The sequence below is a fragment of the Hyperolius riggenbachi genome, chromosome 4 (genome assembly GCF_040937935.1).
Source record: "Hyperolius riggenbachi isolate aHypRig1 chromosome 4, aHypRig1.pri, whole genome shotgun sequence".
Classification (NCBI taxonomy): domain Eukaryota; kingdom Metazoa; phylum Chordata; class Amphibia; order Anura; family Hyperoliidae; genus Hyperolius; species Hyperolius riggenbachi.
The window spans coordinates 377,362,252-377,389,702 of record NC_090649.1 but is presented as its reverse complement, the minus strand read 5'-3'; the positions used below and the strand labels follow the sequence as shown (position 1 = coordinate 377,389,702).

The 27,451-nt window shown below is 43.0% G+C and overlaps 1 protein-coding gene across 5 annotated transcripts in view; it reads right to left on the bottom strand.

The window, feature by feature from the left end:
- Positions 1-27,451, bottom strand: part of KIF26B (kinesin family member 26B) — a 568,793-nt gene that overhangs the window by 91,624 nt on the left and 449,718 nt on the right. For all 5 annotated transcript variants that reach the window (XM_068232060.1, XM_068232061.1, XM_068232062.1 and 2 more), the window contains 4 exons: positions 23,240-23,333; positions 18,773-19,035; positions 7,334-7,517; positions 5,686-5,845 (listed from right to left, as the gene is read on the bottom strand). In XM_068232060.1, coding sequence (XP_068088161.1) covers positions 5,686-5,845; positions 7,334-7,517; positions 18,773-19,035; positions 23,240-23,333 — 701 coding nt within the window. The remainder of the gene's footprint in view (positions 1-5,685; positions 5,846-7,333; positions 7,518-18,772; positions 19,036-23,239; positions 23,334-27,451) is intronic.

Below are 27,451 nucleotides of genomic sequence, written 5' to 3'. Positions count from 1 at the left end.
CACCTTTTCTGCATCGCACAAAAGACACGGTGGTTGGAACCAAAAATCTCAAATTTGGACTCATCAGACTAAAGCACAGATTTCCACTGGTTTAATGTCCATTCCTTGTGTTCTTTAGCCCAAACAAGTCTCTTCTGCTTGTTGCCTGTCGTTAGCAGTGGTTTCCTAGCAGATATTCTACCACGAAGGCCTGATTCACACAGTTTCCTCTTAACAGTTGTTCTAGAGATGTGTCTGTTGCTAGAACTCTGTGTGGCATTGACCTGGTCTCTAATCTGAGCTTGTTAGGATTCCTCCTGTGACGTGTTCTGTCCATTGCAGGTGGAGCCACAAGTGGACAGTTCTGGTTTCTCAGTCTGCATTCGGTTGTGCATTCGCAGTGAGTCACTTTGTCATTTGCAATTGCTCTGCAGTTCTGGACAGCTCAGAATACTGTCATTATTCCACTAATGGTTTGCTGCATCTGAGCCAGATAGCCCTGGATTTCCTGCATGCATGTTCTTGCATAGTACTGCATGCATTTGTTATGATGGTCTTTCAGCTAGCAAATGGTGTTAAGGCCAGCACAGGATTGAATGATTACCATTCAGCTGTGTGGAGTTTTGCATCTCTGCTCTCACTAGATGACCTCAGTATAAAGGTTTGCTTCCTGCAAGCGTGCTCCGCCCGTCATAGTTTCAGCTCTGTCTAGGCTGTTACTGGGTCCCTTAATATTGTAAAATATATTCCTTGTCTTAGTTCAGTTATCCTGTGGAGCTACGTTGTATATTTCCCACGGGGACATATATACGTACTCCTTCTAGTATAGAGATTCTGTATTGCCTAGTCTTGTTCGCTGTATTGCTCCTGATCCTAGCCAGTGTTCCTTGCTTATGTTATATATCGGTTCATCGGCGATATATACATATGTTAGTCAGTCGTTTGTAGTTTCATTGATAGCTGTAAATTGTAATACGCTAGGAAATCATATCTATTGTATATTTGTCTGTGTATTACATTTGCCTGCCTTTTGATTCTGCTATTTCCTGACTATTCTGTCCTGTCCTTGCGAGGTAGCTATTGCTGTGGTTGCTATTGGCTACCTCACTCTTGTCTTTGTGAATGCTTGCTGTCACTGAGATAGTGACTAGATTAGCAAGCATTCATTCTGTCAGCCTCTGTCCTCCTAGTCCTGTCCTTGCAGGTAGCCATTGCTGTGGTTGCTATTGGCTACCTCATTCCAGTCTGTCTTGTATCTGTCTGAATGTTTGCTATCGCAAGAGCAGCGCAACATTGCACTGCGCTGCCACTGCGTCTTATCAGAAGCCCAGAGCTGCAGTTGCTCTGGGCAGCCTGTGTAGCCTCTTACATAATTCAACTCTCAGCCTTGTTGTGCTGGCTGGTCAGAGAGTGTGACCCCCCCAGCGTTACAGAGCTGCTGTTAACCTGTGATTTCTGAGGCTGGTGACTCAGATGAACTTATTCTCTGCAGCAGAGGTGACTCTTGGTCTTCCTTTCCTGGGGCGGTCCGCATGTGAGCCAGTTTCTTTGTAGCATTTGATGGTTTTTGAGACTGCACTTGGGGACACTTTCAAAGTTTTCCCAATTTTTCGGACCGACTGATCTTCATTTCTTAAAGTAATGATGGCCACTTGTTTTTTCTTTACTTAGCTGCTTTTTTTCTTGTCATGATATAAATTCTAACAGTCTATTCAGTAGGACTATTTCAGCTGTGTATCCACCTGACTTTTCCACAATGCAAATGATGGTCCCAACCCCATTTATAAGGCAAGAAATTCCACTTATTAAACCTGACAGGGCACACCTGTGAAGTGAAAACCATTCCAGGTGACTACCTCTTGAAGCTCATCAAGAGAATGCCAAGAGTGTGCAAAGCAGTAATCAAAGCAAAAGGTGGCTACTTCGAAGAACCTAGAATATGACATATTTTCAGTTGTTTCACACTTTTTGGTTATGTACTATACTTCCACATGTGTTAATTCATAGTTTGGATGCCTTCAGTGTGAATCTACAATGTTCATAGTCATGAAAATAAAGAAAACTCTTTGAATGAGAAGGTGTGTCCAAACTTTTGGTCTGTACTGTATATATACACTAAACATTCTGCAAATATTCTGTGCTAAAAGACTGACGTACATTTAAATTGTGTGGCATTGACTTTAATCAGAAAGCGGATAGCGCATACTAATGAATTCAAACTCTTCTGCAGCCTCTCACAGCATGACACTGATGAAGAAAAATGAGGACTTTTCATATTCTCCCTGTGTGTATTTCTTCTAATTTTTCAGAAGCTGCTCAGGCTACATTCACAGAGCTGTCACAGGCGACAAATGAAGCTGTTTGTTTTTATTTCTTCCTTAACAAGATAAAACGCTGCGCATGTTTGGAAAAAATACACTTCAAAACAAAATTGGATTTTGTACGGATCATGATATTAGCTGAGGCAACATAAAACCATACATCCATATATGTTTATGTAATGAATGAATGCGTAGCAGCTAGCAGGCATATCTGGGGAGCAAAATGAAGAGCAATAAAAATATGTCTATTACATAACCCCCCCCATTAGATATTTTAATGTGCATACATTTATTAGGTATTAAAAATGAAACTGTCAAGAAAATGTCAATCTCACTGGGATTAAATGGTGCTTCACACCAGTTATACATGTACATAGCAACACACAATCCCAACAGCAGCCTCTAGTGGTCAGAGGGTCATATCAACAAGGCAGCTACAAAGTGTGTGGGTAAACAAGGCAGTAACATATGGAACCAAATGGTGGACGGGGTACTAAAATGCCAAATGCTCTATTGTTTATAGAATTATTATACACAGCTACTTATCACATGATGTTACAGAAGTGTGATGTCCATATGGAAACAACATCCACATAATATACTATTTAAAAAGTCAGCGCAAATCGTAAGTGAATCCACTGTTTCACAATCAATCGTCTTTCACCAATGTGGTCATAAATTCTCATATCCAAGTGGTAGACCGTCACCCAAAGGATTACAGCAGAGCTTACCAACTGCTGACAACTCACGTTATAAGGTTATATGTCTCGCATTCAGTGGAAAAAGGGACCAGGAACCACACAGGATCCAAGACTTCCAAAAATCCTTATATTAGTTCGGGTACACCATCCGGAAAATCAGAGCCAGTAAAACATGCAAATAAACGGTAGATTTAAATGTAACCCGTTTATTAAAAACCGTAGCACATAGCCATAAAAGATAAATAAAATTCAATAAAACTTACATACGGGGCCCAAGCAATGGGAACCCCAAAACAATATTGCGCTTGTATGCTGGTCCACAACCAGTAAGAAAGTATAAAAAGTGCCGCCTGTCTCCTTCCCGACCGGTTTTGCAGTCTTGCGTCTTCAGGGGATGACGCAAGACTGCGAAACCGGTCGGGAAGGAGACAGGCGGCACTTTCTTTTTCTACCGTTTATTTGCATGTTTTACTGGCTCTGATTTTCACTTACGATCTGCGCTGACTTTTTAATTCGTTTTTATATGTGTGGACTTTGGACTCTGTCCTTTCTCAGCAGCGATCGAACTATTGATTCCCTTGGCGCTGATTTTTTTGCTTTGCACATAATATGCTATAACACATTTCCCCCATGTGCTGTGAAAACATCTTTAAGGTAGTCCATAAGACCTCCAAAGGTGAAATGTGGTATCTGGCAGTAGATCCCTTATTTCCAGTAATATGAGTGGTAAAGCCCCCAAGGATTAGAGTTTATTTTAGCACATAACACAGATTTTTGATTGGCACGAGATGTTGCAAATGTGATTCATCAGACCAAGCCACCTGCTTCCACTGCTCTATAATCTAGTTCTGGTGCGCAGCGGCCCATTGTTGGGGCTTTCAGCTGTGAACATGGGTCAGCATTGGCACTTTTTTGTTCATTGGCTATGCAGCCCCATATACAGCATGCTACTATGCAGTGTTTGTTTTCACACCTTTTTTATGGCCAGTAATTAGACTGTAAGCAGTTTGTGCTACAGTAGCTTTTCTGTGGCATCAGACAACATGGATTAGCTTTTACTTTCCAGGTATATAAGTGAGATTTAGGCACCAAACACCCTCTCACTGGTTCACCAATTGTCTTCCTTGGGGCACTTTTGGTAGGTATTAAAGTGTAACTGTCAGGCATAAAATCAATTCTTTATTTTTATCTGGTAAACAAGTAACAAGGATGCTAGCCAGGCAATCCAAAAGTTAAAAATCACTCTTACTTTCCTTCTCCATAAAACATCATTTTCCAGTTTCCCTGGCTCTTATTTGGTATATCTTCTGCACAAAGGAAATTGCAGGGCATGCTGGGTTTTCTTTTTTTCTTCTTTACTTTCCCCTTAGACATTACTAATGCAGCCTGATTGGCTGAAGCCTCTTTCCCTTCTGTTTTTCCCTCCCACTCCTCTCTGATTGGCCAATATTTATCATGCTGAGACAATGTACTTTCTACTGCAGAGCTGGGTGAGGGTGTCTGAAGACTGGGTAGAGGGTGGGCAAAGCGTAGACAGACAGTGTAAGGGCTGGTTCAGACGGACGTTTGCAGAGCGTTTACTGCCAGCGTTCGGGGCTTGGCGTTAAACGCTCCCATTCAAGTGAATGGGAGCGTTTGTACCAAGCTTTTACGCGCGTTTGCACAAACGCGGCGTTCGGGTCCCGATTTTCACTGGCGTTCAAGGAGCCCCTGGAAGCTACATGTTGCTTCCAGGGGCGGTTAACCGCGACGGGTAATGTCCCTCTAGGGGAAGAAAAAACGCGACCGCATCCGAACGCAATGCGAACGCTGCTGAAAGCCTGAACGCATCACGAACGCAACGCCAACGAACGCGACGCCTCCAAACGTCCGTCTGAACCAGCCCTAAGGGAGGAAATGATGTCAGGATTAACTTCAAGATTGTCTTCAATCGATTGGCTTCAATTAACTGCGACAGTCAAAATGGAAAAACCCTAAGAAGGTTTTTTTCTCTTTTTTAACTATAGAAAAATCACTAAAATAAAAATGTGGACAGTGCAATACATATGTTATGTAAGTAGAGCAAGTATTTATCTACTTATATATGTGTGTTTTTTTCCTGAGATAATATGGCTGACAGCTCCTCTTTAACAAGTGCATATTGGGAATATCCAACAAACTGCAGTTTTGGAGAACCTCCAATCCAGTAATCTAGCCATCACTATTTGGCCCTTGGCAAAGTACCTCAGGCCTTTTAAGCCTACCCTTTCTACTGCTCCCAGCATATCCCTTTCAAGATCTGAATGCTCACTACCTACCTAATATATCTTACCTCTTGAGAGGTGCCATTGTAATGAGATATTCAATGGTATCCACCATATGTGTCAGTGGTTTTAACACTCTGACTGATCATGGTATTTTAAAAAATATGTTCAAGTCAAATACTTTATGTCTGATCACATTCAGTATAATGATCAGACTGCTTCCAAATAAAGATTTTTTAAAAATCCCCCCCATCTTCTTTGGTTGTTAACTGTCTGCTTTTATTATATGTCGATATACTTTTTAAAAAGTCACTTTTCTATATAAAATAGCTTCCAAAATATACGTGGGCATCTTAGTAATCTTTCAGATTTGAATAATCAATTTTTTAATCTTTTTAAATACAAGCAGGGATAGAGAGAGTTCCTTTTTAAAATACTTACTTGTACGGTATATGTTTGCTGCCATTGACTAGTGCAAGGATGACATTGCCAAGAGCTGACAAGGACAGGCAGAAGCCTGTATTTCCATCTCTATTCTTGCTTTGCACCTTTACACAGCTTCCCAAATCAATGAGATGCAATCGACTGCGACCTCCCGACACTGTCAAGAGATAGGAAAATTGTCTACCTGTTAAAGAACTGCTGTAGTAAAAACATTTACATTGTTATACCCCTATAGGCATTGATATAATACCAGCAGATTTAAACCTTTAAAGCCCATCTAAAACCTATAGTAAAAAAATACATAGAATAGCTAGTGCTGACTAGTTCAAAACTGCACTGTACTGCTGAAGGCTCTTTTTCCATTCCTTTTTTTTCCCCCAATATTTTTATTGATTATTTATTAAAGTGGGCCTGGTCTCTTGCACAGGACAGAAGGAAAACAGAGAAATGCACCCTGTATGTATGTAAAGAGTTCAGCCTGTCTAATGCCCCTTTGTTTGTCTCTAATCACAAGTTGTAATTTGATCTCGCCCCTGTGTCACATGACTGCTATGGTAGAGATTTTAGAATTTGGATTTGTATCAGCTGTAACAAACAAATGTTTTTGTTTAAAGGTTATTATGCTGTTGCATATCTTTTAGAGCAGAAAGGACGTTCTGAGTTCAGGTCCGCTTTAAAGGGGGTTCCTTAATCTATTTAAAAAAAAAAATTACTTACCTGGGGCTTCTACCAGCCCCCTGCAGATGCCCTGTCCCACGCCATCACTCAAAGATCCCCATGTCCCCCAGAGTGGGTCACTTTCCCATTCTTCATCTAACTACACAAATGCCACTGCGCCAGCGCATCTGTGGCCGCGGGCATCTTCGCAGTATGAAGATTTCTCGTACTGCAGTGGCGTTCGTCTAGTTAGACAAAAAATGGGAAAGTGACCCGCTCCGGGGGACATGAGTATCCTTGAGTAACAGCGCGGGACAGGACATCTGCAGGGGGCGGTCGAAGCCCCAGGTGAGTGATTTTTTTTTTATAGGTCAAAGAACCCCTTGAAGTAAAATACAATCGTGTTGCAGTTGTGAACCTCAGCAACAGACTGAGGCTACATTATAAACTGAAACAATACAGTACATAGATAGACTCAGATGAAGAACAATACAGAGAATCAGGGGATCGTTCTCCAAGACTGCCTGTAATATCAAAGGGAAAGCTATTGTAGCGGCGACGAAACTTTACCAGTGTTAATATTTAATCCAACTTGCTTCTAACTAAATATTTGTGTAGCAAACTAAACAGAGAAATTTCCCTGTCCCCCCATCCCCTTCCCAGATAAAGGGGAAGCTTCTCAGCTACCCCTTTATTTACAGCTCAACACAATCTGAGCATTTTGTCTATGGCAATGGCAATTTTATCAGTTAGCTTCTGAATGAAGTGGAAATTTGATTATTAACTCTTCCAGTAACATTAAAACAGCCATATATTTGGTTCCTATTCTTTTTAAGCTTTCTCTCAGACACTATTGATAAATCTGCCCCATTGTGTGTGATAAAACTAGTGATGCATTTGACTAACACACTGCAGATTGTTCAGTGTACAGAATTGTATTGGACAGATTTAAGTCTTAAAAACAGAAGTGAAATGAATGAATGCTTACTGCCTCCTTTTCCACTCTTCTCCATCCGATACTGGTAAATGTGCAAAGTGAAGAGCATGTGGGAATTTCTGTGATCATCCTCATCGCAGTCCCGTTGGCTACTTTTGCGAGAGGCAATGGCGGCATCCAGGAAGAAGGCGGCTTTCTCAGCTGTGGGTGCCCTCAATTCACTCTGGTTCTGTAGCTGGAAATGGAGAAAATGATAAATTAATACATAAATAAAATAATAAATTAATTAAAAAAAAAAATGCAGATTTTTTTTCACTCCTTCCTGATCACCTAATGCCAATGGGCGGTGGGAGGGTGGCGCCGCCAGGACCGTCTTACGCCAATTGGCGTCAGGTCCTGGGGACATAGATTACCAGGGAATGCATGGGCGCATGCGCACGTATTCCCTACAAAGATATCAGCGGCCATCAATAAACAGCCTGCCAGCCGCAATCGGAGCTGGCAGGCTGTTAGAAAAAGAAACAACAGTGTTTTGATTTGTACAGCTCTGTCACTCAGTTTTCCGCAGGAGTGGCATGCAATCTAATCCCTCTCATAGGCTGATGCCTATGAGAGGTGATTGACATGGTGGGATTTCGGGGGGAGGGAGGAAATGAAAAATAAATAGGTTATTTTATTAAAAAAAAATTATTTAAATTAATAAAAAAAACAAACAAACATTGCAGCAGCAATCAGATCTAACAACAAAAAGCTCTGTTGGTGGGAAAAAAAAGGAGGTAAGATTAATTTGGCTGCTAAATTGGATGGCTAAGCAATTAACTGTTAAAGTGGACCTGAACTCTTGCGCAGGACAGAAATAAAACATAGAGAAATGCACCCTGTATCTATTTAGAGAGTTTAGCCTGTTTAATTCCCCCTTATTTGTGTCTAATCACAAGTTGTTATTTGATCTCTCCCCTGTGTCACATGACTGCCATGGCAGAGATGGCAGATAAGTTCACTTGAAAGCACAGCCTGCTATCAATATGTCTGCTTCCATGAATCGTGAAGTAGAAGCAGTGCAGATTTATTTTAGGATTTCTATCAGCTGTAACAAAGAAATGTTTTTTTGTTTAAAGGTTATAATGCTGTTGCGTATCTTTTAGAGCAGAGAGGACCTTCTGAGATCAGGTCTGCTTTAAAGCTGCAGAGTGCTGAATTATAAAAAATGGCCTGGTCACTAGGGGGGTGTAAGCCTGTGGTACTTAAGAGGTTAATGGAGTTTAAAAAAAAAAAGATTTAAATTGAAAAGAAATAATGTGAATTTCTATACCCTCAAAAGGAAGGCTTTGCATTATGTTGAAGGTCGTGTTGATTTTTTCTGCCACTGTATAGCAGAGTTGTGAAAGGTTTACATTGATAAAGCCTGAAAAGAAACATTTTAGAACTCCCCCAGGACCTCCTTCAATCATAAATAGATCTACAGTGACAAACATTCAAATGTCCTGGGTCCATCATTTTCAATAACTTAAACTGGGATACAATACTTCCACTATTATTAAATAAAAAGAGCAACAGAGCATGTTACACCTACAGCAGGTGAAAAGGTTTGGCCTACCACAGAAATGAATGGTGCAATTATACTGTGATCATCGAAACCATCATGACATAATCTATGACTGTTTGGGTCAGCTCATACTCCATATGAGAAAAGGTGAGAATGCAGCACAGCATCCAATCAGCAGATTGGCTGCAGCTTACCTCTGCTGCAGGATATTTATGCTAGCAGGTGCAGAAAGAGAACAACCTAGATTGCCTCTGACCCCTCCCACCCTGCTTACTACATCTACCAGCTTATGCCTTCAGGAGTCAGATACCAGTCAGTGGCAACAAAAACTTCCAGGCCATGCTTATTGCAGAACCACGCTAGTACTGCTAGGACTTGAAAGCATTACGGCACAGAACTGAAAATGAAGGCTTCTAATCCTATTTATTACCACTTCAACTTATAATATGCTGTCATCGACTTGTAATATCTGCACTGTCTGCCATTGTATTGTTTTTTGTTTTTTTTTCTGTATCCATTAAGCAACTGCCAAGTCAAATTCCTTGTAAGTTCAATTGTATTTGGCCCAATAAAATTGATTCTGATTTACTATAGTACTATAGTATACAACAAAAATTGTACAACATTTTTGACCTGACAATCAAACGTCTGAACTTTTTGCAGTGCCAGTTTTTTACTTTCTGCTAGATAGTGAGAGGGCTTACAACCTTTCTGTGCCAGTGGTTTAAAGTGGAACTGAACACAGAATTTCCTCTCTGCTCTAAAAGATTAGCCCCAGCATGATAATCTTTATAGACAAAAAAAAGTTCTTTATTTCAATTTAAGTCCTAGAAAAAAAATTAAGTTTAGAACTTGGTATTGCTTTGCAGGGAGCACTGAAAGGGTTAAGCCTCATTGTTTACTGTAGGTGTAGAGAGCTGTGTGGTGCTCCTGCAGTTTATTCACAGCTGCTGTTAGGAACTAATTAGACAATTGGGAGCTAATTAGATATGGGTAAACTGAACAAAAAACACAGCAGTGTATTTCTTTAGCAACTATATGTGGAATAAAGACTCAGTTTCATATAGTACTAAACCTATCAAAGACATCAAGGTCCTATATCAACTACCACTGTGACCTGCACTACCTACTTTTAAGAGTGCCATCAGCAGACCACAACAGATATGGGCCAAATATAGACTTAGGCCTGAAACACACCAGAGGAGTTTTTCTGAGCGTTTTGAGTTTTTAAATCTGCTGCTAATGTTATCCTATGTGTCTGTGCACACTGGAGCAATGAGGTTTTGTAAAAAACCCCATAGCATTACATTGGGAAGAGGTTTTGAAACCTCTAAAAGCTCTTCCCAATGTAATGCTATGGGGTTTTTTACAAAACCTCATTGCTCCAGTGTGCACAGACACATAGGATAACATTAGCAGCAGATTTAAAAACTCAAAACGCTCAGAAAAACTCCTCTGGTGTGTTTCAGGCCTAAGAACAGATCTAAACTAGTGTCTCCTGCAGCTCAAATATGTTGAATAACACTGCAGGAAGCGTGTCTGCACTTAGCCTAAGCAAAATGAATACATCATAACTATTAATCAATTAATAACTAGGAAAGCAAAAAGCTTCATTGCACAGATTCCCTATTTATCATCATAATCTACACTGCCATTAAATTTAAACACTGAAAATCGGCTTTGCATAAAACCTAACAGCATATTTTATATTCACGCTTCTAATAAAATGTGAAAAAAACAAATAAATGATAAGCATGTACAGTAATTTCTCAAGCATGTTTCTTTTGCCAGTAGTTGCATGAGTGTATTGGTTGTTATGAAACAAGGTTTCCATTTAGATGCCTGTCCTCCTTCATATGTACAGACATGTACACTGGTAAAATAAATAAATAAAAGAAAACTTTGAAAGCTCTTCTCAATGGGAAAATAAATCAGGGTGTATATCTATACTGATATGGACTGGGTTATGTGTTAGAAGTGAAAGGATGCCACATCATTTGATGGAAATGAAACTGATATAAACCTACACTCCACAAAACAAAGTGAAAAAATGATGCGGCAGGCTAGATCATTTTGCCAAGCTTTCATTGCAGCAAATCAAAATTGTACTTAGTGGTTTGTATTAGAGGCCTGCGCGGGTCCACTTTTTCATACCCGCACCCGACCCGCACCTGCTGCAGGTCTCTAGTTTGTATAGCCCCCAAGTGCTTCTATGCATGCCTGACAATGTTGGCACATGCGCCTAAAGAGACAATGGGTGTTGTTCTGAGGGATCTTCTCCCAGATCTGGACCAGGGTATCACTGAGCCCTGTGGTTCAATCTGAGAGGTTCAATCAGAGGTGTTTATTGGATTAAAGGGACTCAGAGCAGTGCAGAAACTATGGAAAGATGCATATCATTTTAAAGCTCTCTTTCTCCTCTTTCCAATGATATATAAACCGGTGCCCTACGCCTTTTAGTTTTAGCTATTTTCGCGATTGAAATTGCCGCGGCCGCAATTTCAATCGTGAAAATAAAGAAAACTAAAAGGCGTAGGGCAACGATTTAGGTGTCGCCAGAAAGAGGAGAAAGAGAGCTTTAAAATGATATCCATCTTTCCATAGTTACATTGTATTACACAGGCCGACTTTTTCTGCTGAATGGAGCTGCTGACACTGGGGAAAGTGTCGTCCTGTGTAATACAAGTAACTATGGAAAGATGGATATCATTTTAAAGCTCTCTTTCTCCTCTTTCTGGCGACACCTAAATTGTCGCTCTACGCCTTTTAGTTTTCTTTATTTTCGCGATTGAAATCGCGGCCGCGGCAATTTCAATCGCGAAAATAGTGAAAACTAAAAGGCATATGGCGGCGGTTTATATATCTTTGGAAAGAGGAGAAAGAGAGCTTTAAAATGATATGCATCTTTCCATAGTTTCTGCACTGCTCGGAGTCCCTTTAAGGCCAGGTAAGTGTGAGGGACAGTGAATGGCATGAATTCTTTCCACCTCCAGAAAATGCATACAATTTACCACATGAGGCCAGGCATTGTCATATACTCGGAGGAAGCCAGGACCCAATGCCTAATGGCAGTCATGGTGCCATTGTCTAACCTGAAGACATCTGTGCATCCCTCCATGGATATGCCTCCCAGACCATTGCTGACCCACAACCAAATCAGTCATGCTAAACAATGCCACAGACACCCACTCTTAGTACAGTTAACTTTATTTTGACAACCCCATCTTAGATATACCTGATATTCAAATTATAATTACTTCCATCTTTTCTTGGTCTTAGGTTTGTTATACTACTGGGAGACGGCCAAGGCACGTTCTCTTTCTTACCATTAAACTGTTGGAATACTCATTTTGATCTATCATCTATAAGTGGCACTAGTTACCTATCCGAGTTTGCCAATACTGTTGCACTTTCAACATGGTTGTTGTTTTATGTCTTTCCTTAAATGCTTTTTGCATTAATTCTGTTTTAAAAATTCTTGTTTGACAAATAAAAAATTGTTAAAAAAATAATTAACTCCAGTACAGTTTGAGTTTATTAGAAAAAAATATTCATTGTGGATGACTGAGGCCGAAATCAAAGAACTGTTAAGAAACTAACCTTTCAGTAACCTCCACTAGTGAATCAGGCACAGTATTGCCTAAGCTTCTTAAATATATGCAGAGTGGTCATATGTCATATACTGCTGCTCCCAGTCCTCCTGTCATCCTCAGTGGGAGGGGATTTGGCTGAGTTGCCCTCACCACTCCTGCCAAACAGGACTCCTTAGGGGTACTTAACAGACCTGTTATTCATTCCCTCTCAGAAAAAAAGGAAGAGGCCTGTAGAGAGAGGCATGGTTCTCCCAGGTAGAGATGTTGGCGAACCGTTCGCCTGCGAATCTCTATGGGCCGCTACTACTTCCGGGTCGCTAAGACCCGTAGTAGTCCGGCTGCACTGGGCCGGCGGTGCGTGTCTTTGATCGCGCGCCTGTTGCCAGGCACTCTCTGCACATGAGCGTGACATCACTCATGACGTCACGCACATACGCAGAAAGTGCCCGGCAACAGGCGCGTGATCAAGGATGCGCACCGCAGGCCCAGCGCAGCCGTACTACTCCGGGTCATAGCGACCTGGAAGTAGTACAGGGTGAGGGGTTCGCCGAAATCTCTACTCCCAGGGAACTAGTCAATTAATAAAAAAAAACAACAACAACATAGAGTAACATTTGAGTGTGCTCCATGTGGACATGTTATTGCACTGTAAATAATGGATACTAACCAAGTTTAGTAGACATATGTTACAGTACTGGAGAGAGAGAGACCAGGGAAATAGAAATCCTGAAGTTGGACTGCAGTTTTAAAAGTACTACATCTTCACAAACCTTATGTTTCAAGTTAAAAGTCCTTGGTATCTCTAGCCATGCCATGCACAGCTATGGCAATTTCCATGTGTAATGCAAAAAATGCTGCAGACCATCCGTTTTTCCCCGTACATGAAGTCAGAAGCAGCCTATTGATTTCAAAAGTCTGCAATACCTCGGCCAAATTCATGTGCAGAGAATCGCCCTGAATAACCTCTAGTGGAAACCTAACGCTTTGTGGACACCACAACTCGGGCCCCTTAAGGATAAGAGCCATTTTTTCCCTTCTCAAGCTGTACTCAAATCTTTAAGCTGCGATTTGCTCATAGTGTTCGCAGTATCAGGAGCCAATGAAATTGAGTCCTGACTGGCATAAGGAGCTCAACTGTCATTAGAGGAGGTCATTAGGAGAGGTCACATTTATGAATGATTGAAATCTGCGCCTTGGCAGGGATCCAAACAGGGATAGATTTCAATTACCTGGGTTTGGAAGTGGTTAAATAAATGAGGTAGAGATTTATATACAGTAGCAATAAAAAGTATGTGAACCCCTTGGAATTATATGAATTTCTACACAAATTGGTCATAAAATGTGATCTGATCTTCATCAGTCACAACAATAGACAATCACAGTCTGCTTAAACTAATACCACACAAATGATTAAATGTTTCCATGTTTTTTATTAAACACACCATGTAAACATTCACAGGGCAGGTGAAAAAGTATCTGAAACCCTAGACTAATGACATCTCCAAGAGCTAATTGGAGTGAGGTGTCAGCCAGCTGGAGTCCAATCAATGACATTATATTGGAGGTGTTGGTTACAGCTGCTCCGCCCTATAAAACAAAAAGCACACACCAGTTTTGGTTTTGCTTTTCCCAAGAAGCTTTGCCTGATGTGAATGATGCCTCGCACAAAAGAGCTCTCAGAAGACCTACAATTACCGTATTTTTCGGACTATAAGACGCACTTTTTCTCCCCCAAAAGTGGGGAGAAAAAGTCAGTGCGTCTTATAGTCCAAATGCTGCTCTGTAACCCCAAACACAAGCTCCCTTGCCGCACAGCAGCAGCAGCGGTGGAAGAAGCCGGGGACAAACCTGGGGTCTGCAGCTAACCACATGCAGAGATGAGCCCACCCAAAGGGATATCTGGACCTATTAGAATCATGCAGGCTTCTGAGTATCAGCGTGATTGGTGTACAGAAGTATCAGTCACGCTGCTGTAATCCCGCCCATAGAAACTCCGGCAATGGACATTTACCAGTACCTCAGTAATCCTATGGTTGAGCCTCTTTCTGGTGTGCAGTTACCTTCTTACTCTACTCACTGCACAATAATATGTCTGCTGCTCAGCCCGACATGTAATTTTCGCATTCCATGTGGTCCGGGTAAGCCTCTGGTGAGCCTCGATCCTCTCTGCACTTTCCTCTTCCTCACTGCACGCTGTGCACTGTAATCTGTTTGCCATTAAGCCAGGCATGTAATTTTCACATTCCATGTGCTCCGGGTAAGCCTCTAGTGATCCTCAATCCTCTCTGCACTTTCCTTCTCCTCACTGCACAGTACTTGGTCCGTCTCTGCAGCACGGCTTGTTACTTTCACTTTCTATTTGCTCTGCTTGTCTCTGCAGCTTCCACTGTTAACCCTTGGTTGTGTGGTCTGTTTTCCTCACTGCTTTTTTTTCCTCTTTACACTGGGTACGTTTTCATCATTTAGCCAACTGTCTAAAGCTTTCCTGGGCACGTATTTCTATGTAAATGTTTGCAGTTATTATAAATGAGGGCTATGCATCATGCCATCACATTGCATGTTGCACTTTACTGCTTAAGGCTGCCATAAATGTTCAATTTTGATTGCATATCTCATTTACATTACTCAGACTGTGTTAACTATTGTTTACTTATTTGCAGAGACTGGACAGTGTAGCTTAGGTACACCAGACACCCCTGCAGCATGGATGCTCCTGGTTTAGTATATTCTTTTTTTCCAGATTTTTTTCCCTCTAAACCTGGGGGCGTCTTATGGTGCGGAGCGTCTTATAGTCTGAAAAATATGGTAAGAATTGTTGATTTGCATAAAGCTGGAAAGGGTTTTAAAAGTATCTCCAAAAGCCTTGTTGCTCATCAGTCCATGGAAGACAAACTGTCTTTAAATGGAGAAAGTTCAGCACTGCTGCTACTCTCACTAGGAGTGGCCATCCTGTAAAGATGACTGCAAGAGCGCAGTACTGAATGCTAAATGAGGTGAAGAAGAATTCTAGAGCGTCAGCTAAGGACCTACAAAAGTCTCTGGCATATGCTGACATCCCTGTTAGCGACTCTATGATACGTAAAACACTAAACAAGAATGGAGTTCATGGGAGGATGCCACAGAGGAAGCCACTGCTGTCCAAAAAAGAAAACATTGCTGCAGGTTTAAAGTTTGCAAAAAAAGCTCCTGGATGTTCCACAGCTGCACTGGCAAAATATTCTGTGGACAGATGAAACCAAAGTTGAGTTGTTTGGAAGAAACACACAACACTATGTGTGGAAAAAAAAAAGGCACAGCGCACCAACATCAAAACCTCATCCAACTCAACTGTAAAGTATGGTGGGGGGGGCACCATGGTTTGGGGCAGCTTTGCTGCGTCAGGGCCTGGATGGATTGCTATCATCAAAGGTAAACTGAATTTCCAAGTTTATCAAGACATTTTTCAGGAGAACTTAAGGCCATCTGTCCACCAGCTGAAGCACAGCAGAAGTTGGGTGTTGCACCAGGACAACGACCCGAAGTAAATCAACAACAGAATGGCTTAAACAGGAGAAAATACACCTTCTGGAGTGGCCCAGTAAGAATCCTGACCTCAACCCAATTGAGATGCTGCGGCATGACCTCGAGAAAGTGATTTACACCAGACATCCCAAGAATATTGCTGAACTGCAACAGTTCTGTAAAGAAGAATGGTCAGCAACTACTCCAGACCGTTGTGCACGTCTGATCTGCAACTATAGGAAACGTTTGAAGTTATTGCTGCCAAAGGAGGTTCAATCAGTTATTGAATCCAAGGGTTCATATGCCTTTTTTCACCTGCACTGTGAATGTTTACATGGCATGTTCAATAAAAACATGGAAACATTTAATTATTTGTGTGGTATAAGTTTAAGCAGGCTGTAATTGTCTATTGCTGTGACTTAGATGAAGATCAGATCACATTTTATGACCAATTTGTGCAGAAAGCCATATAATTCCAAAGTGTTCACATACTTGTTATTGCTACTGTAAATATATAGAGAGATAATCAGAAGATACAGTGGCCTATTTGCAATTCACATTTTCACCTAGGTGATATTTTCTCGGCTTGTCAATAAAATGCCTTTTAAACCATCAGCAAGCAAGAAAATACTCAAAATAGTTTTGTTAGTGCTGTTTCGCCAACTTTTTGGTACTTTTTCCGCTGCAAAGTGTTCGAAAGTTGTTTTAAAGAGAAGATGAAAAATTGTCTCTGAAAATGCTAATTGCATATGGGCCATAGGGCTTGTAACATGTAGCAGCCGTAATATTGCCGTGCAGAAAAAGCGCATGGCAATATTACCCTTTTGAAGCCCACAGAGTCTAACATAAAATAAATCTTTCCTTAATGGATTCATTGAAAATGGCTGTTACTTTCCAGATGTCGTCCCTCATAGTTTATCTTTTGCTTATATAATTCTGACAATCCCAAGTTAGTGTAGAAGAGTTACTCATACATTGCCTAACATAGATCATAGATGACAACATCACTGAGCAGTGTACCAATTATCAGTATACAATTTACCAGAATGTCTGCATGGAATAACTCATCTTTAAGATATAAACCTAAAGAAGTAATTACATCACATTGAAACAATCCATCAATCCATCTCTGAACATCGTCTACTGAACTACAACTTATCCAAATGTTAAATATCAATAGCATGTTATTTCACTCTTGTGTTCTCAGCATAAGCAAGTTATAAAGGCTAAAAGTGTCCCAGAGACGGTGTGTAAGAAAGATTTTTTACTTACCCGGTGCTTCCTCCAGCCACATAAGCACGTTGGAGTCCATCGTCGTCCTCCAGCATGCCTCCCATTCAGCGGCAATCAGCCACAGTAACAGGCTCAGTCACATCAGTCCGGGGCTTCTGCGCATGTGTGGACAACACATGTGCAGAAGACCCCGAATGACGAGACTGAGCCAGTTACCGGGGCTGATTGCCGCTAAACAGAGGCACGCTGGAGAATGGCAAGGGATTCAGACGTGCTTATGGGGCTGGAGGAAGCCCCGGGTAAGTCAAAAATCTTTGTTACACGTTGACTCTGGCTTCTTTAAAAGAGAACTCGAGGCGTATGAATAAAAAATACGTACCATGGATCTTCCAAAGGCTTCTCAAGTCCACCTCCAGACCACCGCTGCTGGCCAGGACCCTCTGGAAGTTCATATCTGCACTGCTCTTCATGCATGAGGGTGTCTGTACTGTGCCTGTGTGAGTACGCCACGCCTGTGCAGTAGCACAGAGCCACTCATGGTCTAGTGGCCTTGGCTTACTGCGCAGTCACAACCGTACTCGTGCAGGCACAGTACGGCCATGTTAGTTCATGAGGAGGAGCACGGCCCGATAGCATATCCATTTAGCTCTTGTTGGATATGTTCCAAGGGTCCAAAAGTGGCAACAGTGGGGGTGAAGAAGACACAGAAAGCCGATGGACTATCCAGAGGATTCCCTCTACCTATGGAGGCATGTAAATTTTTGTTTTTTTTATTCAGGCCGCCTCTGGTACACTTTAACAATCTATTCTACAGTGCTCTACTCAAATCATTGAATAAAGCTGCTAGACAAAGCACTTGTAGTTCACCTGTGAAACAATACACTCAACTGTGAAATACATTCAACTACTTGATTCTGATACCACTAAATACCATACTCTTGGTGTATTACTTTAATTAATGGTAATTTATACTTTGGCTGAAATGTGTTTCCACTGACTTTGTAAATAATATGTACTTTAAGCCAAATGAACGAAACATACTGGTTGAACTCGATGGACGTATGTCTTTTTTCAACCAAAATAACTATGTAACTATGTAACTATGACTGCAACACTCCATCAAATGCAGAGTTTTTAGCCACTCCAGTTAAGTCCATGTTTCAGATTGCTCCTAAAATCATGTCCTGAAGCTCTTTGACATAGTAATACTGCTTTTAATAACTAGTCTTGCAAAAATGGGAGGCTACTGTACATGTCCTTGGATATGAAAACAAGCTCAGGCATGGAAATGTACATGAGGAACAATTATAGGAGCTGAAGCCTCAATCTTCATCTATTCATTTCAGTGCTCAGCGGACATAGATTTGCAAGTAGTATGCACTGCATGTACTACTGGAATATTGTTATAAAGGAACCAGGAAAACGCGTGTGGCTGAACCAGTCAGGATTATGTCACATTAGTCTTATGTGCCTGGCAGAATTAGCTTTCCCCTGTAAGAACCACTCATATGGACTAATATCTGATTTTCTGTCTTGATTTTCTTGACCAACATACAAGCAGTTTGTATTTTATAAGACATCCAGCGCTCAGGTACACTTCAAAGGGTTTAGGCTTACCTGCATTCCACATATTGGATCTTCACATAAATAGACTCCTGGTGACTGACCATCTTGTAGACTTCCTGTAGCCACTTCTGACAGCAGGTCCCTCAGGTTTTCTTCTTTGCCCCACACTTCTACAGCTGACACTCTTACCGAGAAGCGGGCTCCTGTTTTTTCCTTCCGTTCATTTACCAATTTAAAGAGCCAGGAGATAGCACATGGTATGATGCCAAGATTCTGCATGGAGTCATCTCTGCCCATCATGGTATATGACTTTCCTGCACAAAGCCAAGTGTAATAAAAATAAACAAATCACAATGAGTTCTGCATTTCTCACAAGACAAGTAATAATGACTCAGTGACGTTTACTGCATATTTTTGAGTTAAAGCAGAAGACTGAAAAGTTTTATCAACTGATTTCCACCTCCATAGCAGGTGAGTGCTGCTTCTACTGCAGATTACTATGCACCTGCCTGGCAGAGCACATTACAGGGTGGCGGTCATTCTTACCGGCAGGTGCTTGAAAGTCGGGGGCTCCCTGTATGCGGTCCATAAGACACAGTGACTTTTCCCCCCACTTTTGGAGGAGAAAAAGCGTGTCTTATGGTCCGAAAAATACAGTAGTTATTTGTCACTGGACAGCTCATTTCATGAACCTGGAACAGATTTAATTTACCATACACTTCAACAAAGTAAGCCTCTCCCCCCTCCCCCCTTTTGACCTGAGAAAATAGGTCAAAAGAGGTTCTTTAATGTGGTATAATTTTAGAAGTTCGGCAAACACAGAACCTATCATTGGTCCAGGTGCAGCGCTGGTCAACCCCATTCATCTCCCTGTTAAACTGGTCTCTCAATGGTGCCACCATCACTCTGGTCACCTAACTGACCCCCACCACTCTAGCCCGACTAGGCCAGTCCCACCCTCCAACTACTCCTGCAAACGATGCGCTCCTCTTCCTTGCTGGGTCCCAGGGGCGCCTCTAGCCATTTTGTCACTCCAGGCGTGAAACCCTGTGGCGCACCCCCCCCCCCCATTGTGGCACGTTGTCCCTCCTTCCCCTATGAAAATAATCGTAATGCAGCAGTGTATCACCAAAAAATAATCAAAATGCAGCAGTGTTTCACCAGAAAATACACAATGCGGCAGCGTTTCACCAGAAAATACACAATGTGGGCAGCGTTTCACCAGAAAATACACAATGCGGCAGTGTTTCACCAGAAAATACACAAAGGCAGGGCTCCACTTTCATGAGGCACAAAGTTTTCCCATTATTTAAGAAGGGCAAAAAATCTGATCCAGGAAATTATAGACCTGTAAGCTTAACATCAGTTGTATGCAAACTATTTGAGGGGTTACTAAGAGATACTATACATGACTTCATAGTAGAAAATAATCTTATTTCTCAGCATCAACATGGGTTTACTAAAGACAGGTCCTGTTTGACTAACCTGCTCAGCTTTTATGAGGTAGTGAACGCTAATGTGGATATTGGGAATGCTGTAGATGTGATGTACTTGGACTTTGCAAAGGCCTTCGACACTGTTCCACACAAAAGTCTGGTGCAAAAGTTAAGGATGCAAGGACTGGGGAAGAGTCTGTGTGCATGGATAGGGAACTGGCTAATGGACAGAAAACAAAGAGTTGTGGTCAATGGATCATACTCAAAATGGGAGACTGTTAGCAGTGGGGTCCCACAGGGGTCTGTACTGGGTCTTCCAGTGCTCTTCAATTTATTTATTAATGACCTAGTAGATGCAGTAGTGAGCAATGTTGCTATTTTTGCAGATGATACAAAATTGTGCAGAATCATCAACTCTCAGGAAGATAGTGTCATATTGCAACAGGATCTGGATAGGATGGCTATATGGGCACATACATGGCAGATGAAATTCAATGTTGAAAAATGTAAAGTCATGCATTTTGGTCGTACCAATGGTCTAGCACCATACAAAATAAATGGGATACAGTTGGGGACATCAAACTTGGAGAAGGACTTAGGAGTACTCATCGACAACAAGTTAAATAATCGTACTCAATGCCAAGCCGCTGCAGCTAAAGCTAACAACATTTGGGATGCATTAAAAGGGAAATAAAAACTCGAGATGCTAGCATAATATTGCCCCTTAACTCTCTAGTAAGGCCACATCTGGCATATGGAATTCAGTTCTGGGCGCCACATTACAAAAAAGATATTGCAGTTTTAGAGCAGGTGCAGAGACGAGCAACAAAATTAATACGTGGGATGGAAGGTCTCACTTACCAAGAAAGGTTGGATAAACTGGGTTTATTTAGTCTAGAGAAAAGACGCCTTAGAGGGGATCTAATTAGCATGTATAAATACATCAGAGGGCAATATAATAGCTTGGCGGATGAGCTTTTTGTCCCTAGGCCTTCTCAAAGGACTAGAGGACACGATCTGCGCATGGAGGAAAAACATTTTAGCCATTTATTTAGGAAAGGGTTCTTTACAGTATGAGTGATTAAGATGTGGAATGCATTGCCATGGGAAGTCGTTATGGCAATTTCTATACCTGCATTTAAAGGGGGTTTAGATACTTTCCTTGCGTTGAAAGACATCCATGGCTACAATTACTAGGTAATGCCTAATGATGTTGATCCAGGGATTTTATCTGATTGCCATCTGGAGTGGGGAAGGAATTTTTTTCCCTTTTGGGGCTAATTGGACCATGCCTTGTAAGGGTTTTTTCGCCTTCCTCTGGATCAACAGGGATATTTCAGGGAGCAGGCTGGTATTGTACTTTGTTCTCTGGTTGAACTCGATGGACATATGTCTTTTTTCAACCAAAATAACTATGTAACTATGTAAAGTGGGACAGAAGGAGGCACAGGAGGGCTGAATAAGAAACACAGGACAACATAGGGAGGTAGAGGGGCACAGAAGGAGGCATAAAGGTCAGAAGAAGTCACAAAGGAGGACCGAAGGAGGCACAAGGGAACAGAAGGAGGCACACAGGGGAGCATAAGGAGGCACAATGGGCAACAAAGGGAGGCACAATGGAGGACATAATGAGATACAAAGGAGGACCGAAGGAGGCACATGGAGACACAAGGAGGCACAATGGGCAACAAAAGGAGGCACAATGGGGGACAGAATGAGATACAAAGGAGGACAGAAGGAGGCACAGGAGGACGTCCACAGAGGGGCAGCGGGAGGTACAGGGGGACAGAAGATGGCATGAGGGCCAGAAGGAGGCCCAAAAAAGGACAGTGGGAGGCACAGGGGGACTGAAGGAGGGACAAAGTGGGACAGATTGAGGCATAAAGGGGGACAAAAGGAGGCACAGGAGAAAAGACGGAGGCACAGGGGGACTGAAAGAGGCACGATGGGGGACAGAAAAAAGCACAAAGGGGCAGAAGGAGGCACAGGGAGACAGTAGGAGGATCAAAGGGGAACAGAAGGATGCACAAAGGGGGACAGAAGGAGCCACAAAAGGGTGACAGAAGAAGGCAGAGGTGTATGTAAGGAGGCACAGGGAGACAAAAGGAGGCACAGGGGGACAGACAGAGCCACAGGGAGACAGAAGGCACAAAGGGGCACAGAAGGAGGCATGGGGACAGAGGAAGGCGCAGGGGACAGAGGTGGCACATGGGGACTGAAGAGGCACATGGAGACAGAAGGAGGCAAAGTGGGACTGAAGGAGCAATAGGGGGGCAGAGGTAGCACAGGGGGACAAAGAAAGGCACAAGGGGACATAAGGAGGCACAGGGGGACAGAAGGAGGCAGAGGTGGCACAGGGGGACTGAAAGAGGCACAAGGGGAGACAGGATGCATACTGGGATACAGAAGGATAAACAGGAGGTCAGACATGGCACAAGGGACTCAAGGAGGCACAAGGAGACAGAAGGAGGCACATAAGGGACAGAAGGAGGCACAAAGGGGGGGGAGGATGTACAAGGCACAGAGGGACACAGTGGCAGCAGCCTGCAACTTACGCTAAGCAAATGCATTAAAAGCAAGTAATAGTAACACCCACGGGGACGGGGCTTAGTCGGGGCGTGGCTTCATCCAGGGGGCGTGACTTAATCCAGCAACATGGCACCCCCTAGGACCAATGGCACTCCAGGCAATGGCCTGTACTGCTTATGCCTCCATCAGACCTCCAGTCTCAGCTGCTCCCTGCTTCATCCACCGCTGTCATTCAGCTTTATTGTGGTTGTGTGTGGTTATGTGACATCAAATAACCACAATAAGGTCAAATTATGGTGGATTTAGTGGTGAACAGTAGTGGGCAGCGACTTAGTCAAGAAGACTGGATGTCCAATGCATAGAACGAGGAAAGCTAGGCTACATCCCAGCACTCTATGTATGCATGCTCTGCATGTGGAACGTGGGGTCAAGTGGACTGTTCCAAGTATAAACTAAGGTTTTATTTACAGTGTTACTTTGTAGCCAAAAAAAATTGCTTAATATTTGAATATGTATACTATAAATATTCTAAAGATGAAATTACAACACTAACCCAGCTTGGAATGGCCAAAGCAGAACACACATCCATCTGCTCCATTCACCACGGACTGGATGACTTCAGCCACAGTGCCTGCACAAACCTCAGCCTGCAAAGCAAAGAGATTAAAGAAAGAAATGTTACTGGAAGAATCACATATTCCTTAATAAAAATATCAAGGATTCTCATTTTTATACTGTACGTCTCCTCTGCAGATATTTATAATGTCCCATTTCTGCTTTATAGGTTTCATTATACATTTATATCACAACCAAGATTCAAATGATGAAGACAATCCTCAGTTCTGAGAGCTGACATCACTGCTCATTATTTTACTTTCCACACTGTCTAGCTTTCAGTCTCATTCACAGACTGTGCCTTTATCTTGATATGAAAACCTAATAAAAGAGTCTAAAATAGCCTAGATTTAAAACCTGTTTAAGAAATGTGCTATGAATTTGGTTTCTAAATGGGTAGCAGGAAGCGGACTGTCATTAGTTGCAGATTTGTTTCAGTTTTATGCACTTCATCATATTGCACATATGAAGCAATGTTCTTCAAATCACATATTTCAAGATGAAATGGAGAAGGATTATCTCTTCTGTTGTTATTGTTACTGCTTTAAACATTAATATTGCCCTCACTTCCTGTCCATACAGCTCTAATGTAAGCACATGGTACAGCCAGGGACTAATTTGATAGCAACAGGGGCGTTTTTAGGCACAGGCATTCCAGTCCACTGCCTGGGCTGCCATAGGTCCTGGGGGCGCCATGCCACTGACTAAGCCCTGCCCCATGGATGTTCTATTACCTGCTTCTGCTGCGTTTGTGCAGCAGCAGGATGTTTATGTGTCCCGAGGAGCAGCAGCCTGAGCAGACATCACAAGCTCTGGCAGTGTAAATTGCTGGCAGAAGCCACTGTGTCCCTCTGTGCCACCTCTCCCCCCCCCCCTGTGCTTCCTTCTGTCCTCCTTTGTGCCTTCTTCTGTCCCCCTTTGAGCCTCCCTCTGTCCCCCTCACTTCCTCTGCCTTTTTGTGCCTCCTTCTGTCCCCCTGTGCCTCTTGTCTCCATATGCCTCCTTCAGTCTCCCTGTGCCACCTCTGTCCCCTGTGCCTCCTTTGGTCCCCCTGTTACTTTCTGTCCTCCTGCGACTCCTGTCTCCATGTGCCTCCTCCTGTCTCCCTGTGTCTCCTTCTATTCCCCTTTGTGCCTTCTTTGGTCCCTCTGTGCTTCCACCTGTCCCCCTGTGCGTCCTTCGGTCCCCGTCTGTCTCCTTTTGTCCTCCCGTGCCTCTTTCTGTCCCCTTTGTGCCTCTTTCTGTCCTCCTTTGTGCCTCTTTCTTTCCCCCTATAATAATTTCCCTGTGCCCCTGCATCCTCCTGTATCCCTGTGCCCATGCCAGCGTGCATTCACGGCACACAGGCAGGCATTGGATAGCAAAGGACAGGTGCAGGGGGCGGGTTTGCGCTCAGGCTTTGCAGCATTGCGGCGTGTGTACGTCGTGGCCATTGTGGCGTGTGGGAGCATATGCGTTGCGGGTGTGCGCAATTCTTGCTGACCGTGCGGGCATTGCGGTGGCGATCGAGGTGGGGCGGGTGTAAGGGGTGTAGCGCCCGAAGCCTGGCACCCGTTATTGTAACGGGCCTAAGGTCCAGTATATATATATATATATATATATATATATATATATATATATAATATATATAGAATATATACATATATACTGTATGTTTACGGGCAAGGCATGGCGGTGAATGGGAAGATGTGTTCCCCTAAAGCCAATCAAAGTATCTAATGAATGAATGATCATTGTTACCACCGGTTACCATGATAATTTATTGCAAATAAAAGAGACTGTCACCACTAACTTAGAACGCAGTAATTCTGGAGGCTGTATGGGGACATCTAGTGGACAAAAAAAAACATTAAAAAAAAAAAAAATTCCTACATCTGTAACATGACACAGCTGCCCCGAGACACGCAGGAGTGGTCCGCTGTCATAGGCTGGAGTCTATGACAGCCGATCGCTGTCATTGGCTAGTTGGAGGAGGGAGGGAGCATTAAAAAAATAAATAATAAAATATGTTTATTTATTTTAAAAAAATAGAATAAATATAAAAAAAAAACTAAACACATCCTGGGAGCGATCAGAGCCCACCAACAGAAAGCTCTGTTGGTGGGCAGAAAGGGGGGGGGGGGCGATATCACTTGTGTGCTCAGTTGTGCGGCCCTGCAGCGAGGCCTTAAAGTTGCAGTAGTCTAATTATTAAAAAATGGCCTGGTCACTAGGGGGTTTAACACCACGGTCCTTAAAGAGACTCTGAAGCGAATACATTTTGCCACTTTTACCTTGTAATTCACTTCAGGAGTCTCAGCAGGAGTAAACCGCCGCATCGCCGCTGCAAAACGAGGGCTTTAGACCCCCCAAATCCCCGGGGAGTGTTTCCTGAAAGAGGCAGAGCTTTCAGCTTTAGCTCTGCCTCTACTGATGTAAATCGCGGTGGATCGCCGCCTCTCCCCACCCCTCCCACTCTTCCTTCACAGAGAGAAGTAGGGGAAAGGTGGAGATCCGCACAGTGATTGTTGTCAGGAGAGGCAGAGCTGCAGCTGAAAGCTCTGCCTCTCAGGGCAGCAGAATCCACGACCAAGTTGGTCGTGGATGTTTGCCCCTGGATTTGGGGGGTCTAAAGCCCTCGGTTTGCGGCGGTTTACTTCTGCTGAGACTCCTGAAGCAAATTACAAGGTAAAAATGGCAAAATGTATTCGCTTCAGTGGCTCTACATGGGGCTGTGTGTACTGTGTGTACTTACTTACATAGTTTATTCTCTCTACAAGGACCCATAAAAAATAAATATCTTGTCCTTGTTTAATGGGAAATGGCAAAAAAACCAAAACATATACTATAGTTTACTGAATGTATTATTTTGATATCAAGTAAAATACTGTATTCTTTGAAAATAAGATACTGCTTCTCCCTTAAAAAAGGGGAAAAAAAGTCACTTTGTCTTTCAAATTCCAAATACAGGGAGTCCCCAACTTATGAACGCTCCGATATGAGCCACCGACTTACCGCCATGTCAGGGATTCCCTGTATTGTCCCCATGTCCTCAGCTCCCTCGTGCATAGTTAATAGCAGCAGTGGCGCATAGCACCTGACCTGTCAGCTCCCCTGGCAATCAGAGACCTCTCCCTCGTTGTTCTCCTAGTGCGGGTCACGTGTAATGACGCGATCAGCAGAAGCCAGCACTAAGGGAACAGTGAGGGAGAAGAGAGGTGTCTGATCACCACAGGTGCTGATGGATTAGGTGATATGCGCTGCAGCTTCTAACTATGCACGGGGGAGCAGAGGAGGACAAAAAGGATGATCGCCGCGGGAGCTGATGGATAAGGTGAGATGCGCCACCGCTGCTTTTAACTATGCACGGGGGAGTAGAGGGGGACACATGGGGCACCAAGAGGGATAGAGGAAGAAAACGGGGCGCACAGGAAGACAGAGAAAGACAAACGGGGCACAAAGGGGGACAGAGGAAGACAAATGGGGCACACAGGGGGGACAAACATGAGGATACAGGGGGACAAAAAGGAGGACACAGGGGGACCAACTAGGACACAGGGGGTCAAACCAGGATACAGGCAGACAAAAATGAGGACATGGGGACAAACAGGAAGAAACAGGGGGACAAACGAGGACAAGTGGACAAAAAGGAGGACATGAGGACAAAAAATTATGACAGGGGACAAACAAGGACATGGGCACAGAGGAGGACACAAAGGGGACAATAGAGGACACAGAAGGACACAAAGGGGCAGGGAGAAAGACACAAGGGGACAGAGAAGGACACAAAAAGGGACAGAGGAGGAAACAATGGGGGCAGAGTCAAACACGGGGACACAAGAGGTACAAGGGGGAAACAAGAGGTAAAAGGGGGACATAATAATTGGGGGGGGGAGGGGAGGGGGACATCTACAAGATGCCCCTGAACCATGGATGCACCAGGTTTATTATATTTTTTCCTCTGGCTTTTATCCTCTAAACCTAGGTGCACCTCTTTAGTCCAGAGTGCCTTATATTCCAAAAAATACAATAGTTCTGTTTTTGAGGTAGCCATGTATACAATGTAAATATTTATAATAGGACATGGGGACTACAAGGACATTTCTTATGAGCATATCAAGACATAAGTTCACCCAAAGACGTGTAAGTAACAATACTTAAGTTAATGAGG